The following is a 15726-nucleotide window of genomic DNA, read 5'->3' on the forward strand; positions in this document are numbered from 1 at the left end:
GCAGCCAGTCAGGCTCTGATGATGGGCCACAAAATCATGGATGGGGCTGTCCCAGGGCACTGACGTGATCGCTGACCTTTCATGTATTTATAGAGGTGGTTTGATTTACACTCATTTTCCATGCTCACACACAAGCCGTTGTGAAGCAGGCCTGGGAGGTAAAAGAGTACCTTTGTCTCAACCTGGATGGTGAGTCCTGGAGTTGAAAGCTTCTGCCAGTACTGAAGAAGGGTTCATAGGCTACTCTAATTTTTTTTAAAAAAGCACAAGGATCACCTGTTTTATATCAAATCTGTCAGATTAAATACAGAAGTCAATAACCTGTAGTGCTCAAGGTGCAGTATGAGCCAGATGTGACCCTCTGCTACACTGTTAAACTAGGATCACTACGATGCTTTGCTCATATTAAGAGCATTGCACAATGATAAAGAGAAAGTGCAACCTACAGCATAATAAGGCATCTTTCTATCTGTGCTAAAGCTTTTGAGTGACTTTAAAACAGTTTTTGACAAATCCTTTGCTCTGCCAGTGACTGATTTTTGCTTTCACGCTGTAACATAAACTATCTGCAGCACAGCCAGTTGTGCTTATTCATCACCTTATAATATTATAGCAGGAGTAGGGATCCCATAATCATTCAGAAGAAACATGAAGACATTTAAACAGCCTTTTCAAAGTTCTCTTAGCCACTGCAGACAATATTGCCCTCTACAGGGCATACACATTAGTCACGCTTGTCTGTCTCTAATTTCTTTGTTTTTTAGTCATCAAGACTGTGATCAGATGTGAGCTGCTGATTTAATTACACAATGTTACAGAGACACCTTAGGACTCTTATTCACATTTGCTGACACAGAGATCTGTCCCCGTCCTCCATTTCCTCACTGTCAGGTGCTGTGTAGTTGACCAGGACTGTTGAACTTTTAATCAGTGCACTAAAATACAAATAATGACCTTTAAAGACATCAGATACAAGACAGGTAAGAATAACTTCAAAAAACCTGGAATATGTGCTCTATTTCATCAGGAGATTTTCAGTATAAGAGACAATAAGCATAAATGAGATGAAGACCTGGTCAGTGATCCAAGAGCAGCCTGTCCTGCATGCAGGAAATTGATGAATTCAGCTCCAGGTCTTTAAATCAGAATAGGACCCAGGCACCTATTTCACTTTTTATCATCCATGAAGAGCTGATTTTGATGAACTGTGGATTCAGCATCCCTCTGGTTGTTTTCTCTCAGAAATGCCACAGCAGCAGAATAGATAAGTCTCCAGAGATCCAGCCTGAGGTTTAGCCTCACTGCGACACATGATGGACCCCAATTTAAGACACAAAGACTGGGTCAAACAGCAGGAGGTTTAGCCTTTCTTTCCCTGAGCATGATCTACTTCTCTTCATTGGTGCATGCCCTTGGCTCTCGTGTTTCTATTTTTACAATCCTCTTCCTTCATTCTCATCTATCCACATCTTTTTTCCCTCCCTTTGTTCATTATATTTGTTTCTATTATTGTAATATGACTATAAAGATCATTTTTAAATGCACTTATTTAAAAGATCTGGTCAATCCACATCAACTCAACCAGGGGTTCCCATGTATATATTTGTTAGTTGGACATCAGATTAATTAATCTCATGTTTGATGTTCAAATCCCAAATATTAGAGCCATGGAGTCATTTGTAAAGTTACAGCACTTCTGAAAGTTTACTTTTACATTTTTCGCCATGATTTTTGTTTGGGAGTTCAAAATGGCAACACAGAAAGAAAACACCATCAGCGTGGCACATTTGATTGAAATGGCTAAAATTACCAAATCCAGATTAAACACAGACATTTCAGTCACCTTTCACCCCTTCAAAATCTAGTTGACGTTCCCCCCCATTTAACTTGATTTTTGCTTGTAATCAATTAATTAATTGAACAGTTAGAGAATGTGGTTGGCAGAGGTCCCTGGGTGGCAGCCTGATCACAGGGGAAGGAGATCTAGACACTGAAAGAAACTCCATAGTTAAAACTCCAGTCCAAGATCCAGAAACATAGTCAATAAACAGACAATAGTCAAACACAGGAAAGCAGATTTTAGGATACTTAGTGGTCAGATGTCAGAGCATTTCCAGGAGAAGACACCCTGATGCAAACTGAATCTTATCCTGAGTCCTTTAATTTTGGGTGGGTTAATTTGGTAATGTGAGGAACTCTTGTATAAGGCTTATACACTGCTCTTACACCAATGAATCGGATACTTATACTCTGCAAAGGACCCTCTCGCCCACTCTCATGATTCACCTTCTATAGAAGGACAGAAAGGCCCTCCAACTACTTCTACCTCCAAAAATTACAGAGTAAATCACAAACATGTCATGGCCTGATCCTCTGGGACAAACACACAACCTTTGCTGTCCTATAATGTGTGTCTTACCAATGTCCTCCTTGCATGGCTAATGACCTACTGAGCACAAAACCACCTACATCTCTTATTTCCAGAAATGGCCTTTTTTTTTCCTCCTTTTTCCTTCTTTCCACACTAGCTTTTCTCCTCCAGGCATCGACATTTAATCAAACCCAAATCCCATAGTGACTATTAACATATCAGGCTGATACGAGTTGCTGTAAAAAGCTTGAGTACAGGAACCCGAAGCAGAACATTACCATAATGTGTGATCTCTATTTTCTCTCCTCCGCCTACATGTAAAAAATGCTTACCTGGCAAACGCTAACCACGGCGAGGCATTTCTTTCCCACTCTCTTATCATTTTAGAAAGTGTTAATTATTTAGCTGTTTGTGCTTGTGAGCCAATGAGCACTGAGACAAGCTAAGCATTTAATGAAATAGAAGCTTTAATATTTCACTAGACCATTAAAGTCATCTTTCACCCCTGTGGTGACTAAATAAACAATCCAGGGTAATGTTTTTTCCCCCAGAAATGCTTGGTGCTGTAATGGCTGGCATAGCTTCTGTGCAAGCAGTTCCATGTATTAATCATCATAGACGTGAAGGGGACTGATACGTGAGGTGAAACCAGAGTGAAAAATGGTGATTATTATGAGGTCAGTGGCTGATAAGTTGCCATATTGGAGGCAAGTCGTTTTCTACAGCTCAGCAGATATTGGCTGCTTTGCTTGTGCCCTTGCTGAAGGTCTTTCTGCTCTTGAGTGAGTCTCAACACATCTGACCTCGCTGGCAGCAGCTCATGTATGTCAGGGCCATATGTTGGTTTTTCATAGCAGCCTACACACAGAGCAAGCAGCCTCCTCTACCTGAGACCAACACAAGGCCAAACAGGTTGTTTGTGTTGTATCACGGCAGGCAATTACTTCCCCAAAAAGTGGGACAGTTCTCTGTAATGATGACCACCAGAGCACAATATTTAGCACGATGAAAAGGAATGGTTGCTGTCAGCATTGTTTTCTTAGAGACAGGATGACAAGGCGGTGGGGATTGGAACAGGGCAACGTTGTACAAACAAGATTACGAAGACAAAACAACTTTGACAAGTTTGAAATTTGAGGACACATCCAGGGAGAAAGGAAAAGTATCAAAGTCAGCCGGTTTGTTTGTTCGAAGGGGGCTTGTTCTGTGCACCCTTGTGAATGTGACAATTGCAACGGAAACAGAGTTTTTACCTCCGGACTAAAAAAGCTGACACCTGAAAGAATAGCACTTCTCATCAATGCCATGCTCAACAAAACCTCTTCTCAGAGTATTTGTTAAAACATCAAAACCTAAATACATTAGTAGGAAGAAGACTGTGTAGAGACACAAAAGAGAGGCTGAGCTGGAACATTCATTTCTTTAATTATAAAATCTGTTGTTTTCTTAAAATGAAAAGTGTCAAATAGATTAAATTAGAAAGCAGACCCCTTGAAGTAAGACTTTCATAACACTTAACCATACAGATAGACACTTTATGTAGTTTATATAATCATTTTACATAAGCTGCCCCTCTTCTTTACCTTTCAAACAATACAAGTAGCCCATTATATCAATGTACCTGAGCCATCTGCACAATATCAAGGTTTTCAATCTCTGTGATTGCACCACCTGAGCTACGCCTCTAACTACAACCCAATCAGGATTATGGCTTTGGCAGGGATAAAAAAAAAATGCTTCTGTGATTCTATTTTCCCCACTTTGTTTGCTAATCTGCAGCATTGAATCTATACAAGCTGCAGGTGGCTGATGGATGCTCTGTACATTCTTTGTTGGTCCTTTAATAGGGCACTGCCTTTATTACTCACCATTTCAAACAACATCAATTGAAGGCTACCTGCTAATGATAAAACACACTGCGAGCACACTGACATGCTCCAAATTCTATTTCCTTATTAGTGGGCTGTCTGGTGAAAAATATGGAAATGGTATTCATGCTCAGACAGGTAGCAACCAAAAGGCGAGGCACAAAGTGTGTAAGAAATTGTTCTGAACACCACCTTCTGCTTTATATCTGCATATTGTCTTGGAATAAATTGTCATGGAGGAAAAGAGGAGCAAGAGTAGTTCTTCAGTTTTCAAAAGGTAGGCCAAACTTCAGTAAATTAAAAAAAAAGTGTTAGAAATGAAGAAGGAGTAACATAAATTTTGCCGTCAAGAAGATATCTGGAAAAGTTTGACTGGTAAATGTCTTTAGGATGATTTACTTAACTGAAAACCTTTTTATTTTAGGTCGTAAAAAATTCATTAAAGCTTATAAATTAGTCCAGGATTTAATTAAGATGAAATGGAAAACATAAATAGCACTTTTTGGCTGCAGTGATTCTCCAAGTTCCGAGTTCTAATATCAACCTAAAGAGATGCTACTAAGTGCAGTTCATACAGGGTGTCCAAACTTTTCTTTCAACTCCATTTCCTTTTCTGTTATTTTTAAAACCGAAAGATGGAAATGAAAAAGTCATTCTCCTTAAAATATTCAAGATATGTTTCATCTTTAACTTAGGCCTTTTGGAAATCAGGTCATCTTTTAGTCACTTAACTATTCACGTAACTCTTCATAATATAATTATTAGCAGCAAATCCTCACATCAAAGACACAGAGGGCAGCACATGGTCCCACATAAAAAAAGCATGGCTGAGATTTATTTATTATAGAAGTGGATCCGTTTCTATGGTAACTTATCAATCAACTGCTGCAAATAATATGACATCATAGTTTCAGTGATGTTGTGCTACTCAAATACATTTTATTTTTTCTTTTAAATTATGTAGTCAATTCAGAAAATTGTGACTTTCAGATATTAAAACTATATGTATAAGTTTTGCTGTTTTTCTGGAGAAATTATATAGACCTACTGATTTCTTTACACAGTGAAAAACAAATACAATAGGGAAAATATGAGTGAGATATTAGGTATCTACTACTACTACTACTAATAATAATAATAATATCAACACTGTAGATATCCCTCACCCCTTCGCAGCTTCGGTGATGGTGTGGTCCAGGAAGAGCGCTTCTGCTCTCCTCTTCTCTCCGGCTAAAGTGAATCAGCTGACGAATGGTATCTCCCTCCTCTCCCGGATGGATCGCGCCGCTGAACCCGGCCAGCCGGAGCGCTAGCTGACACCGGAGCAGGTTGTCTGCCTCTTGCTCTGCTCTCTCTGGATGTCAGTCGGACAGAGCTTCAACTGAAAGCTTCTGACATTAAAAGAGAAACCACTTCAATTAATTAGTTTTTTTTTTTTTTCCTTTTGCCGGACAGGAAGCCGCCCGCTTCCCCTAACCATGGCTTCCAACTTCAACGACATAGTCAAACAGGGGTACGTGAGGATACGGAGTAAAAAACTGGGGGTGAGTACTGTTGCACTTGTCGTCCATGGTGAAGGAGAAACAAGAGGAGGAGGATGAGGGAGGCACAAGAGTTCCAGATGTATGCAGTGAAGGGCAGCTGTATTTTTTCCTTTTTTTTTTTAAGGAGGCTCAAATTGTTCCGTTGACAACCGTCCTGTTCTTGTGTATGAAAACAGATTAGAACAGCGCGAGCAACAGCCAAGTTTCTCTCGGCGCTTTGTGCTCGCGCTCTCTTTGAGATGTTGGGGAAGTCTGGATGATTGACAGCTGCTGTCATGCGCAGGTGGTTGTAATAACGTGACCCCATTTGTTTCCCGTCTCAGCTTTTTGGAACTTTGTTTTCAATAAGAAAGGTAGACAATGACTACATGTATTCTATTTAATTTAATCTTTACATTAGGACACAAACCGCCTGCGTTTATAGAAACAAATTCTATACCAGACTTAGCTTTGTCGATTAGCCGAACTCAAATCTTTTTGTTGCACAGATTGTAAAGACAGAGAACACAATAGCAATTCTGCGGACGCCCTTCGAGAATTATCAGTCTGTACACTCTTACTGTACTCTTTCAGCCTTGATGAAAATCAAAAAGTCTAGCTGATTCAGTCTAATAGCAGCTCCTCTGTGTTTTGATTTGATACAGCAAGGGAGAAAAAAAAAATACCCTGACTGCTTAAATTGAAGTGAATAATAAATTTTCAGTCACAAGCGGCCTATTGTCTGTCTCATAAAGCCATCTGCTTTTGTTCATACTTCCAACTCATTTAGCTAACAGAGCGGTCACACTCCTTCTCCTCTGATGAAGTGTGATGACGGGAGCTAATGATGTCTGTCTCCTCACATCATCACCTGGCTTCATCAACACTCTTCTGCTGTTGTTACGGCTCTTGGGGATATCTTCGATTACTCATCGAGAGTAATCACTGTTGAGAAACAGAAACTTCCATGCCTGTAAGGGTCCTGATCTACACGGTGAAGACAAATGAAAGCACAAGACATCTCTTGCTGTTAACATGCAAATGAGCTCGCTCATATCCAGCTGAGTCAGTTTGTTTGCTTTTTGCCTATGCCATTAGAAAGGGTGGATAGCCTATGACTTTGCAGAGCAAGTGTGGAATGCATGCTGTGTTGGCTGCGCTTGAGGTATGGATGCCATATCGCTGCCAGCTCTGCATCCCATCCTGCTGTTTGTGGAGAAAAGCAGTTTGTGTTCCGATCGCCCACTCCCTCAGCCCTCCACTGCTCGCTGCTGTTTCATCATAGAAAAGTCATGCTGCGATAGCCTCAGAGGACCCCAGTGTGGGCAGGCTGAAAGCATTCATTTGTACCTGCTAAGGTTAGTTATTCTCGGACGATTTTCATTCTAAATCAGAACAAAGCAACTAAATCGAGCAGAATCAGGCTTCTGTATGCCTAAATCAACAGGCAGGTACATTGGTGTGATTAGTTTGTTGTTTTTTTTTTCTTTCGTTTGGGGTGAAAATGTCATAATTTTGAGTGTTTATTTTGAGAGCTGAAAATCTGAATGTGTGACAGATACATATATGTGTGGGTTGACTGGAAAGATACACATGGAGGTGGATGATTCACACCTGGCTCAAAAAATATACATATTTTACAGCTTATTTGCCAAACAAACACCCAAATCATAGTAACTTAATCTTAATGTCTTAATCTATATGTCACAACTGATTCTTAATGATGTTTATGGCTTTGAGGTGAGACTTGAGGCATCAACCTCCTCAGAAATTAACACTGAAACTCTCCTATTTAGTAACCTTTGCTTCTTTAAGTTAAACTTTTCTTGATTTAAAAACAAAGATTCTAGAGATTTAACATTCATCTTCCTTTAAATCGCTATTTTCCCTTTGATGTAATGTATCTAAAAGGCATCAAATTATGGATAAAAGAGCCTTTTTTCAACTTTTAAAGCACAATTTGTTTATTTTTAGAACCATGTGAAATTTAGGCTCTCAGATTTTGGGGTTGTCAGTCACCGTTGGGGAACGAGGGTGATGCAAAATTTCAAGGCTTTATTAATACACTAACTCCTCACACACAATCCAGAAAATTAGCACTGTTGTACCTTCATCAGCCAGCTCTCTGAAAATTAACATAAATATCCATGAAAACTACAAGAAGATAGCAAAATGTTTTTCCTCAATTCATGATGTAATTAAATGACAGTTAGCAGGAAAGGTGGAGGTCAAGTTTAGGTCTGAGTGTTTGGAGAGAGCTGCTCCCTATAGACAAGCTGTTTTACTGTAAAGGACCTTAAAGAAGATCTGCCGGACTATGCAGTGGTGTGTGCAGTTACATTTGCAAAAGTACATTTTAATAAAAGGCTGCACACTTGGATAAATGCTCCCTGGAATATTCACTGAATTACTAGCTCACAGGGATGTTTAGAGGCTGGATGGTTTTCATCAAATTAGGTAACACTCAGAGACTCCCCCTATGGAAAACATAGGACAAGTCGGGTTATCAACAAATACCATCATATATTAAAATATTTAGCATTTGATAATTGTTTTTTTTACATCAATCCAATGAAACCTAACAATTTATGTTTCAAAATGCACAAAAATGACATCAGAATTTTATTAACCATAAAAACTCAATAAATTGATGAAATTTATTAAATTTTGGCAAATTGCTGCTTTGAAATTGTATCAGAGGCAAAAGGTCTTAATAAGACCAGATCTGGATCATTCAAAATCTACCACATTTTTTAAAGTAATTTCAGTCTTCATTTAAAAAAAAAAAAAAAAAAAAAAATTACTAACAATACAGTTTATATATTATGCCTGTTTGGTTTGGCTTATTATGGGTAAAACTACCAGTTCAGTTAGACTAGAGTCTAAATAGAGATGTACTTTTCTTTGTAAGGACATTAAAAGTTTAGTTGCAGTTCATTTTTTACAATCACCTTAAAACATTTCCTGCAGATATTACTTTGTTGGTTACCTGACCTGTCAGATGACCTGACTGAATATTTATTTTAAGTGGATCTCTTTGTGTTCATTTCATTTCTTTTGTTTTTATTATAGCTTATGTTAATAATTGTCCAGCACTTAGAATTTATCTGAAGGGAGTGTTTTTGCATTAAACACTTACACTTATGCTCTCCCATGTCTTCAGCAAAAACATTTGGCATCGGTCATTTGCAAATGAACAAGTAGATCCTGAAGCATTTTGGATTAAATATGTAAAGGTCAAGTTAGCTGTGAGCAAAGAATACAAAGCCTCATTTTTTTAAAGAAATACCCATAAAATCTGACACATGCAGAAAAGATTAGCTGTCATCACAGCTCTGTGTGAACTATCTTGTCTTAACTCAAGGTCTGGGCCACATACATCATTGCTGTTTTCCTCTCCGTGTGATGCTTATTTAATTTTTTTTAAGGCTTTAAAGGTCTCTCAAATATCATATATCAAGACTTTAGATCTTGGTTGACCTTCTAATGCTCCCACATTGGTTTCTATTGTAATGCTTTGCCATTTAAAATGAATTATACATTATTTGTATTAAAATGCAGTACAGTTGAATGGTTTTCCATATGCGATATGTATTAAGGTGGCCACAGTAACATAAACAGCTTTAGCTGAACTCATCAGCATCCCTCACTGTGATTGGCTCATTTACAAAACTTATCATGTGTGAAGGTTGAGGCCATGAGGTCAGTTCTGTGTTCAGCAGAGTTATCAAAATCCCCTACTGAGGCACTTTCTAGCCTTTTTTCTTTCTTTTTGTATTCAGGGGCATTTGTTTATATGTTTCCACAGACATGAATGTCAATGATTTCCTAAATTAGTCAACTCCATGGTTTTTTGCTTGACTGAGGAGGCAGCATTGGTGCATTCTTGCATGCACAAATTGGTATCTTTCCTTTTCCACACCTCTAAACCTATTCTGTCACCTCTCATCCCCCCATGTCACCTGTGCTACCCACATATAAGAGTATTGCCCTCATCTCCTTTCCCCTTCTTTTATCTGTCTTCCTCTTTCTTCTCCTTTATCTGGATATCTACCTCACCTTGTCCTCTTTTCTTTCTCACCTTTCTCCCCTTCACTGGGTTGTAGACAGCTGAGGGACTGAGCACAAAAGCATCCAATTCATCACCCCGCACCGCGCCCTCCATAACCTCAACAGGCTATTCCCCCTGACACAGTGCAAAGGCATAAACACACACCCACACACACAAATTGGCTTGATGCTACACTAAAGGACGGGCAAACACATCATGCATGCACCCAACTATCAAGTAAACAATCTGCTGCCAGAAAACAGTGTGTTGATTCACAATTAATTGTAACCCTGTTGCTTTCTACTCTGCAGTAAAGTAAATGCTCACAAAAACAACGGAAGAGTCTCTGTGCAGGCAAAAACAAAATCTGATTGTGTCTCAGAAACAGCAGTTGTGATATTGCCATCATCAATGCAAGCTCTTTGTTACCTTTCAGCAAAAATGCAGGATGCTATGGGTGGGATGGGTTCCCCTTGAAAGGCTGAATAACATGACCTTTGAGTAAATTGTGCGTCAGTCTCAGTGCAGGAGCATGTTTCTCAGGCTAAGGATCACTGTGGTAAATAGAAAAGGTCAGCAGATGAATATTTTCTTCCTGTTCTTTTTAAGCTTCTGTTCAAGACTTAACAGAAAAAATGGTCATTTTAAGTTTGCTGCTGGTGCAGCTTTGTCTACCATTCTCCCTGTTCGAATACATGTTTTGACACTTTAAATGAGCTGGAGATAAGATGCTGGCTCACAGGTAGGCGTGTATATCTTAATAGGATGCAGAGCACTTTACGCATAGATTTCACACTTAGATAGGTTCTTGTTAAAATTACATTTCTCACCATAAAAACTGAGGAATTAAAAAAAAACAAAAAAAAACAAATAAATACAGTAAAACCCAGCAGTTAGTCAAATGTAATATTTATTTATCAGCAGGAGTTAAATTGGGATTTGTTGTGTGGGGGGCTCTGAGCTGTCTGGTGCCAAGGATGCATGTGTATGTATGTGTGAAAAGCTTAGTATTCCTTCATACAGAGGCCAACATTTTATAGACAAAGTATAAGTTATAGATGTTAAAATGAAGGCCTAAATTTAATAACATATGACACTTTTCATAGTTTTATAATATAATTGTTAGAAATGAAACAACTTATGCAACTGTTGTCTAGATATGCTTCTGCTTTGCTTTAAGCTCTTTTTATGTTTTCATCTTCCTGCATCTTTTTAACTTTTATTGTGCTCAAGGTCAGAACACATGACTCATTCAAGATGATAAAAAAAGAAAAACATTGCATCTCAAAGTGAAACTAATTCATTGTAAGTAGAAAAAAAGAAAAAAGATAGAAAAGCCAGATTATATAGTGAAACATTTTCAGTCTGTTATTGTTAGTTTGACACTATTAAAATACTCAAAAACAGATATATATGTATGTATGTATATTTGTATGGATACATAGCATCAATTATGAAATGTCACATGTTGCTTGGTTAATCAAGACTCCAGATTTCTAAAGATAACTTGTAGCCATTTGGCTGTGCTACTTTTTAATAAAGTAAGGGGTGTTTTGCTTTTAGCCGCCAAGAACAAGTTGTTACCCATCACATCATATATACATAACTAAAGATATATTTGAATCTTGTTCAGCTCAGTGAGTTGATAGCATTAGAGCAAATGTTCTGAGGCTGAGGCCGTGGAGTGCATCCTGGTTTAATCCTCATATATCAGTAATTGGTCACATGACTGCATGTAATGGTAAAGGGCTCATTCATAATCAAGGAGTGTACAGTCCTTTAATCAAACTTGTTTTTGCTGAAAGCAGAAGCTTGGTTGTACATGATGGTTGTACATGATGGTTGTACATGATGCTGTGAAAGCAATGAGAGTGAATTAGAACAGCACAACAGAACGAAACTGAGAGAAACTGCAGTGTCTCTTTTCCGTAAGCTTGGGTGATAACAAGTGATCCCTTTCACGTTTCAAATATTAATTTTATTTTTTATATAAATATTGATCAAAATGGCTTAAAAAAATATATTCATAGTCTTTTATGTGCAGTACAACCACCTTAGCTTATCCCTGATCATCTTCAGTGCAGTCATCCACACTCATTGCAGCAATGTTATGTGGACTGTGTGCAAATAAAGTAGTGAACTACAGTCTTTTTTTTTTTTACTTTTACTTTGTGAGGCACTAAGAGAAGTGAAGCCTGCAAAATAATTTAAATAAAAAATATGGAAATAATCAACATTATATACAAAATCATGTTTATGTAAGTCATAATAGCTAGAATAAAATTGGAAGTCCCTTGGTCAAACACAACATTAAGTATTACAGCAGAATATGCCTAACAAATTCAACAAATATGATTCTGATCAAGAAGGAATGAAAATACTATTTTAAGCAGGGCTTCAAATTAAAAGCTTAAGTCAGTCAAAAGTTATCATTTGCAAAAAGAAATAAGAAATTATGCATTGTCTTGTTTTTAGATTTAAGCGTTTTTGGGGAGATAAAAACTACTTTTTATAATGAAGCATAAAGTTTGCTTTCTTGAAACTGCCTCTTTGCTTTTCAAGAAGTTGAGAACAAACACTGCAGCTCAATTAGATGTTAAAGGCATAATAAATAGCATTGACACCTAGTGTTTCAAATCATAACTGGAGTTGAAAGAGAAAAACACGGAGATTGTTTTTCTTTCCTCCCCCCCTCCCCCTCGGAGAGGTTCGCAGATAGGTGCCTCATGATAGAACGGCTCTTTTATATGCAGTCTATGGAGGACGGAGAACATAGCGCCAGCAAACATCACAATGACAAGCGAAGATGATTCACACACAGTAAGTTGCTATGCTTTGCAATGCCAGCGCCAATTTCACGTGCTAATTTATGTTAGCATAAAATAGAGTGTAAACAAAAGCTACATTAATCAACAAATGCCACAAATTAATGAGTGCCGAGAAATAAATTAGACTAAAATCTTTGTAAATCAAGATAAACTTTTCGGTTAATTTAAGCAAAATTTCAAGTGCTTACCTTCTTTTACTTCCATACCTGCACGCTGCCGCTCTTTTGCTGACATAAAATACCAAAGGCATTGTTGTTTGGCAACCGTGGGGAGTCGCATATCATTGGTTAGTTATTCCGTCACAGAACTCTTACTTTGAAAGGAAGAAAGTTGACAAAGACATTGTTAATGTAGAGAGACAGATTGTTTATAGGGAAGCTTCCTTTTATCCCTCGCAACAAATGAGAACATTTTAAATTATTTTTACAGAAAAAAATCCTAATTATTTAGCCTTTAACCACTTTTAGTCATAAAGAGTATCATATGGAGGGAAGTATGGGAAGTGTCCCATGGCAATTTAATGATATAACAGAAAATCTTTATTGATATTTCAGGGGGAATAAAAGAAAATGGTAAATGCAAAAATATGCTATTATTGAAATACTTTCAGCTGTTTTAAATTCTTGATTTGTCAGTTTGGGTTGTCTGTTTTGAGTTCAGGTTTTTTTTCTTTCTCCACTCTTGTGTCTTTGAAGATGACCCTGCTTTCTCACCTGCCTCGTCACCTGATATTCCCCCCTGATTCTTGCCCCGTGTTTTTCCAAGCTTTCCACTACTCAGTCTGGCTGTTTTGTGTCACTGCTTTCTAGACAACTGTCTCTCAGCCTGTGTCTTGCTTGTTTTTGTGGGTTTTACTCTCAGCATGCCCCATTGTGTTTGTTTGCTTGATGGTGTGCAGCCTTGTATTCTTGGTTAGCAAAGCATGAAATTTGACTTTTACCATCTTGACTTGTGTGTCATGTTTTTGGCTCCCTGTCTCAACATTGACATGATTAAGTAAAGAAAAGTGAATAAATTTTGCTGTGACTTTAATGTTTGCTCGCTTGAAACCAGTTTTCAGCAACAACATAATGAATCTTCAAGCTATCTGATTAATTCAATGATAAGTGCACTACTCAAAGGAGTCATTAGGCATGGACATCTGGGGCTGCAGTCCCAGATGTTTTCTGAATAGGACTGGAAACACTTTTATGATAACATGATTTGTTTGCACAAAAATGCAAGTAGGTAGCTTTGGTTTATGTGTAATTTATGTAAGCAGGATCTTCTTTTCTTTACATGGCAACAGGGGCAGACTGAAAAAAAAAGACTGAAAAGAAAAAACAGCCCTGGCATTTTGGCCCATATATGATCATACACGCCACAAATCTTTGCGCTCCCTTAATGTGAATATTAACCTTGCAAATCATTAAAACCACTAAAACCACGCAGTGAGTTGGCAAGAATCAGAGAGAGTGGACATGTTAGCAGCGCACATCCTATACTTTGTGTTTAGGGAGAACAAAAATAGAAAGAACCATCACGAGAAACAATGGATCAGGTGAAATCTATTCAGAAACTGTTTCTCTGTCCGATGCCTGCTATCCTCTTTCTCTCAGACTTTCTCCTCTACTAGAGATGTTATCTCAACCAGGTTCAACATAAGAGTGAATGGAGGATTATTTTTTACATAATGATTCAGTCAGGTCCAGAATTCAGTATATAAGCATCAGTATTAACATATGGACTAAAATGTTAATAAATATCACTCTTAAGTGTTTTATTTCTGTATATTGTCACTTACACAGAAACTGCCTCTAACATGGGTTGACCCAAAAGTATCTATCAGCCTACAACCAAGAACAAAAATCCTGATAAAGAAAATCAGAACCCTGCTGACTCACTGTTAATGTGATGATTTTGATACAGCAAGATTATTTTGTTCAGGAATAATTAAAATACCTAAACTTAAAATCTGTTTTAACAAGTGACCACAAACAGTTCATCTGCTGGAAACACTGACATCATCAACTAATTTCATAAATGTAACGAGACAAACTAACAGGGTAATAAAATAGCTGTTGTACTGATGTGTTATCATCACTTCACTTTGTAAGTGTACTCTGTCTCGTATAGCTCAGACTTACTAGGTTTATTGGGTCTCTTTACTTGGAACAGAATCGCAGTAATGTGAAAGCAGTGCAGCTGTTTCTGAGGCTGCTTCATCTACAAGCTCAGGTTGATGAAGAAGAGATGCTTCAATTCAGCTAGTCATCCTTAGTGTTTTTAAATGCTTTTCAAACGAGGCAAACCATTTATTAAAATAAGTGTGTCCAAGTGACCACTATTAGAAATGCCTATAGCTATGTAATCCAGATGTATCCCAGACTAGAAATTCATATTTTATAACAGATAGATAAACAAAGTAAAACAAATTATCCAAAAACAAATAAGAGAAAAATTGTTAAATTTGATAGAATAGCTCACAATTAAATGTTACCTGGTTACCTGGTCTGAAATACAAAGTTTGCAAAGCTGAACAATTAGTGGATGTTTAGTTATCAGAGCAGAAATCATCATAAATCAAACTTATTTAAAGTGCAATTGTTGCCATGTTCTTATTTTAAGAACATTTTCTAAGTCTAAACACATATATAACCCAAATAATTAAATAAAAAAAATCTTTTTTTGAGCCAGTCTGCTCATCAGTTTAAAAAAATTAGAAATTTTATTCAATTTTTGGATGTTATAATTGCAACCTTTTCATGAGCATGACTAGATATTGGAGAAGGGAAGAGAATGAGTAAAGCAGATGACACCATCTCCTCTGGTAGGAGCTAAACAGGTGGCAGAGAAAGTGGTATCAGATAAGACATAAAGTTATAACTGTCCTGGTCAAAAACAGTGTTAGAAACATGGAATCTAGTGTGTCTGGTCACGTTTGTTTCTTAGTATTTACTTTTTTGAATAAAACTGGAAAACACAACATGTCATATTAAGAATAGTGCAACAAGTGGTATAGAGCTTAATCAATACAATTTAGAATCTGTCAACTTTAAAGATGCTAATACTTAGCTCTTAGGATACACCTCTGGTGCAACTCAGA

The 15726-nt window shown here is 37.5% G+C and overlaps 1 protein-coding gene across 2 annotated transcripts in view; it reads left to right on the plus strand.

The window, feature by feature from the left end:
- Nucleotides 1-171: 171 nt before the first annotated feature.
- The window catches only part of dok6 (docking protein 6), a 69679-nt gene continuing 54124 nt past the window's right edge, over nucleotides 172-15726 (plus strand). Inside the window, exons 1-3 of one of the 2 annotated variants that reach the window (XM_041968650.1) lie at nucleotides 172-189; nucleotides 5395-5599; nucleotides 5695-5783. In XM_041968650.1, coding sequence (XP_041824584.1) covers nucleotides 5718-5783 — 66 coding nt within the window. In that variant the 5' untranslated portion in view covers nucleotides 172-189; nucleotides 5395-5599; nucleotides 5695-5717. The remainder of the gene's footprint in view (nucleotides 190-5394; nucleotides 5600-5694; nucleotides 5784-15726) is intronic. The other variant, XM_041968649.1, reaches the window with a different exon arrangement.

This window comes from Melanotaenia boesemani, chromosome 18 (assembly GCF_017639745.1).
Source record: "Melanotaenia boesemani isolate fMelBoe1 chromosome 18, fMelBoe1.pri, whole genome shotgun sequence".
In the NCBI taxonomy this organism is placed as follows: Eukaryota; Metazoa; Chordata; class Actinopteri; order Atheriniformes; family Melanotaeniidae; genus Melanotaenia; species Melanotaenia boesemani.